Genomic DNA, 4671 nt, shown 5'->3' with positions numbered 1-4671 from the left:
TCAGTAACTCCACATGCAGTCTAGCTCACTCCCACCACCACCACCACCACCACCTAATCCCACCCTTCCACCACCCATGCAATGGCTATTGTAATGATCAAACCCGACACCGCCACCGCCATTGCCGCCAATACCCCATGTTGTTGCATTATTAGTACCAACCATCATCACATCTAATTCACATCCACCCGTGATACTACCGCCTTGGGCCGGTGTTCCCCCACCGACCCAAGGGAGGTGGAGATTGTCCTGGAGGGACCTTAGGCTAGGGAAAACCGGTAACCCTACGCCGGATAAGGTGAATGGGTTACCACTACTATTACTACTCCTAGTAGGTGGAGTGCTCATCATTGGTGGTTGGGGTGCAAATGTGAGCTCAAAAGGGTTAAAGTTGCTAATATTATTAGTACTACTAGTGTTGTTTATATTTATGTTGTTGTTGTTGGTGTTGCTGGAGAAACAGGACACGTGCTCTTTCTTGATTGGATTGTTGTTGGTGTTGTTGTTGGATTCGCTCCCATCGTCGTAGGAGCAAGCCTCATTCATGGCGGCTCCGCCGTAAGGGGAGGAGTCTAGTAGTGGTGGAAGCTGCTGAGAGATTGAGATTGAAGCTGACGAAGGTGAGCTGCATACATCATTGTTAGTACTATTATAGTTGAAGAGGCCGCTCATGATTCCGCCGCCTCGAGTTTTCTTTCCGCCTCCGGTGTTGGTGGTTCCGGTGGTTGTTGTTCCGATACCGTTACCAATCTTTTGAAACACCCTTGAGATCACCCACTCATCCTATCAACAAAATTTCACACAATCTAGTGTTAACAAATGTGCCCTACTACAAAATTAGTGACAATTAATTTAAAGACATAAATAGGTTGTTAAGTTTATGTCATAGTCACAAATTATTTACATTTATGTACTTGATTTTCATTACTTAAATTAAAATATAGTCAAAATCTTTTGATTTAACTCAAGACATCATAACATTGTGAAAACTACAAGGTTACAAAATATGAATATATTTTCACAAGTCATTTCATGATCTTCCTGAAATAAAGATAGCATATCAAATGTCAATTATTACTACCCAAGTAGTAGAGTTGAGTGTTTGCTTATTATTTCACTGAAAATGATTGTACCATGAAAAATCCTTTCAACTTCTCTCATTTTTCTCATCAATTTATTCACACAATTCAATCATACTAGTACTTGCTAAACGCATGCAAAACAACGCATCACATTTTTTAAAAAAATAAAAAAAATAACCATATTAACTAATTTTATCATACATAACCCTCATCATGCTAAATGCACTAAAAGAACTTGTAACACATCAACATCTACACTACTACGAGTAATCAAATTTTAAACTAGTAACGCGACAACTAAATCCGAGGGAAAAGTACCTTGGAGGTGCGGGAGAGGTAGTGGTAAGAAAATTTGCCTTCGAGGCGGTACTCATGCATAACCCAGTTACTTTTCTCACCCTTAGGAGCTCTTCCCCGGTAAAACACCAAAGTTTTCTTCATTCCAACCAATGCACTTGTTTTCGAACTATAAATTTCCCGGTCTTTTCCGGTTGCCTTCCAATAACCAGCTTCGGTTGCCCGGTTAGTCCGTAACCCCGTTGGATATTTCCTGTCTCTTAAGCTGAAGAAGTACCACTCCTTCTCCCCCATCTTCGCCTTCTCTGCACTCATCACATAATATAAAGTTTAAATCATATTTTTACTTGTATAACACTTGAGAATATTAAGATTTATGTAACATAATGTTAGCAAAATTTAACTGAAGTACATTTTGTATAAAGTTTTATGTAACACTAGGTGAGAAACTTCAACTATATATGTTAATTAAATGATCATGAAATTGTATTAAAATAATTGTAGCCAAAACATACGTTAACTATGGTAAAGCTATGCAAGGTAGAAAAGTTGTTAGTAATAATATAATAATCAAATTACCCGGACTACTTAACCATTACGTGTTACAAGTTCAAATTACACTATCAACACGACTATAAATTCCGAAAAAACTGAAACATAAGAAGAGAAAGAGAAATACCAGGAAGTTCCCAAGGCTCACACTTGTTAAGATCAACTTCAGCAATAGCTCTACCACTAAAATTACCATCAAGAACTTTCTTAAGCAGATAGTAAGAAATAAGTTCTTCATCAGTAGGATGAAACCTAAACCCAGGTGGTAAATTCGACTCACTATTATCAAAATTAAGAAAAAAAGGTTGGTCCATCTTCAAACAACCCACAAACTCAAAAATAAAAATATAACCCAAAGTTTATATGAGAAAATTTTGAAGTAGGAATTGTGAGAATTTGAAGGGGTGTTAAAAAGAAAGAGTTGTGGTATGGTAGGGGCCCAAAACCCAATAAACTGTGGTTTTTTCTGTTCTGTCCTGTCCTGTTTTTTCTTTTTTTTTAATTTTTTTTAATTTCTCTAATATTTTTTTTTTTTGATTATTAATATTTTTATTTTAGAGTATTTATTTATTTATTTTGTTATTATTGTGAATTTTTATTTATTTAAAATAATGTGTGCACATTTATGATTTCCGTTGGCTTTAGGTAATGATGTATGACATGAAGAGAGAGAAAGGGAGTATGCGTGCGTGTGTTGGGAAATTTGCAGAGGGTATTCCTATCTGTCAGTGAAGAAAAATATGAGCTCTTTTTTTATTTATTTTATTTTGTATTTTTGTTGAATTTATTTTATTTTCTTGACTTTATTTATTTAATTTCTTAATTTTTTAAGTTTTGGGGATGGGGGGAAAATGAGAGAAAGAAAGGGAGGAGATTTTAGCAAAGATCGATAAAGCTGAAACAATATCTCAAAAATGTCAGCATAGTACACTAGGATTTTTATTTTTTTTTCATTTTTTTATATTTTAATTATTAATTATTTTAATATATTTAAAAAAATAAAGAAAATAAAAATTTGGTAAGAAGTGAAATCTTTTAGATGGGAGCAGAGGGAGGCAGGGCTAGTGTGTAAGGGGGGTAAGGGCTAAGGGGTAGGGTCTGTTCTCATTGACTGAACTCAGCTGAATTGAACTGAACTGAACTCAGCTGAAGTGAACTGAACTGAACTGAACTGAACTGAAATGAATATTTTATAAGAGAAGGAAATTAGGAGCTGAACTGAACTGAACTGAACTGAACTGAACTGAATTGAGCTGAACTGAACTGAACTGAACTGAACTGAACTCAGCTGAACTGAACTGAACTGAACTGAATTTCAACGTAAGAGAACAGGCCCGTAGTCTGAGGTAATGTAACGTAACGTTAAATTATTAGATGGGGTGAGGTAAACTTAAGGTAAAATATTTGTCTTTTGAGTGTATAAATTTTATGAGCTTGGGATTTTCAATTCATTTTTTTACTACAATATTTTATCAGTAGTTTGCATTTGGAAGTTTATTTTTGTCCCTTATATTCTAGAGCTATTTAAAGTAGGTCCGAAATAAAAATGAGTTAGATTAAATTTACGGAGTAAATCGAACTGTGTAAAGAAAATCAATTTCACGATTTGGTCAATTTGCTTTGAGTTTTGTGACTTAACAAACCCGGTAGAATTCACGTCTTAAATCTCTTAGTATTCAATTCATGTTTAGAACTATGAATCATACTATTCATGCATGCCTTAGGGCCTATTCTGATTTACTGAACTGAGTTGAACTGAACCGAACTGAATATTTTATGAGATGAGGAAATTAGAAACTGAATTGAATTTAAGCTGAAGAGAACGGACTCTTAATATGCAAGAATAATCTTGCTTTATAAATGAATGAATATTGATAGAACAGAAAGAAAAAAATTTACTACTTGTATATAAATCTAATTCTTCCAAAATGATCTTCAATTTTTACTTTTATTTGCATGTGTTACTTTAATTTTACTATCACTTAAATTGAAATAAAATTCCATTTGTTCACGTCCATATAATACTCTCAACTAGTAAGTCTCCACCATTCATGTTAACTACTTTAGGGCCAGTTCAGTTGCTAATATCCTCCTCTTATAAAATATTCAGTTCAGTTCAGCTTAGTTCAGTCAATCAGATTAGGCCCTTATTCACATATATATAGCTCTAGTTTGTTTTGTTTTGTTTTTTGTCATCTCTATCGACCAACAATTATAGACTAACATACATATAAAATAACAAATATGTGAAGATATTTGTTTGAAAATAAGTCATAGAATTTTACTCATATAGTAGCTCTTAAAAGTTAATGAAATTATTTAAAGCACCCTAATTAAGTTGAACTTTTTAATGAGAAGTTTAATTTTCCATGACCAATCAAACATTATAATTGCGCTTAAAAAAATGCTACTCCATATTTTTTATATGTAGTACGGAGTACTATACATATTACTCTGTACATATAAAAAGTGATATTTAATTCATTTTTATTGTTCTTTGCGTTCATTGAAGCATAAGATATTTCAAACTCTATATTATTTTCAAATTTTCTGTAAGAAAATTAATACCAAGTAGTATATTGAAACGAAAAGAGTAATTATTTTGATAAATAGACCTTTAAATAGGTGAGCATATTGGCCATATATATCTTATGGCCATATCATATGACATGTGAAATAGCCTTTCTTGCAATAGGCCCTTTGGCTCTAATAATGCTCGAAGTTCAAAATATTCTTAAGG

At 33.4% G+C, this 4671-nt stretch overlaps 1 protein-coding gene across 1 annotated transcript; it reads right to left on the bottom strand.

The window, feature by feature from the left end:
* Positions 1-2245, bottom strand: LOC145605879 (protein CUP-SHAPED COTYLEDON 2-like). The gene is made up of 3 exons (XM_081661946.1): positions 2059-2245; positions 1401-1684; positions 1-783 (listed from the first exon to the last, which is right to left on the bottom strand). Exons 1-3 carry the CDS (start codon positions 2243-2245, stop codon positions 1-3), a joined length of 1254 nt encoding a protein of 417 aa, XP_081518072.1.
* Between the last annotated feature and the right edge of the window lie 2426 nt (positions 2246-4671).

The sequence above is a fragment of the Chenopodium album genome, chromosome 22 (assembly GCF_948465745.1).
Source record: "Chenopodium album chromosome 22, dcCheAlbu1.1, whole genome shotgun sequence".
In the NCBI taxonomy this organism is placed as follows: Eukaryota; Viridiplantae; Streptophyta; class Magnoliopsida; order Caryophyllales; family Amaranthaceae; genus Chenopodium; species Chenopodium album.
This window is presented reverse-complemented; position numbering and strand designations above follow the sequence as displayed.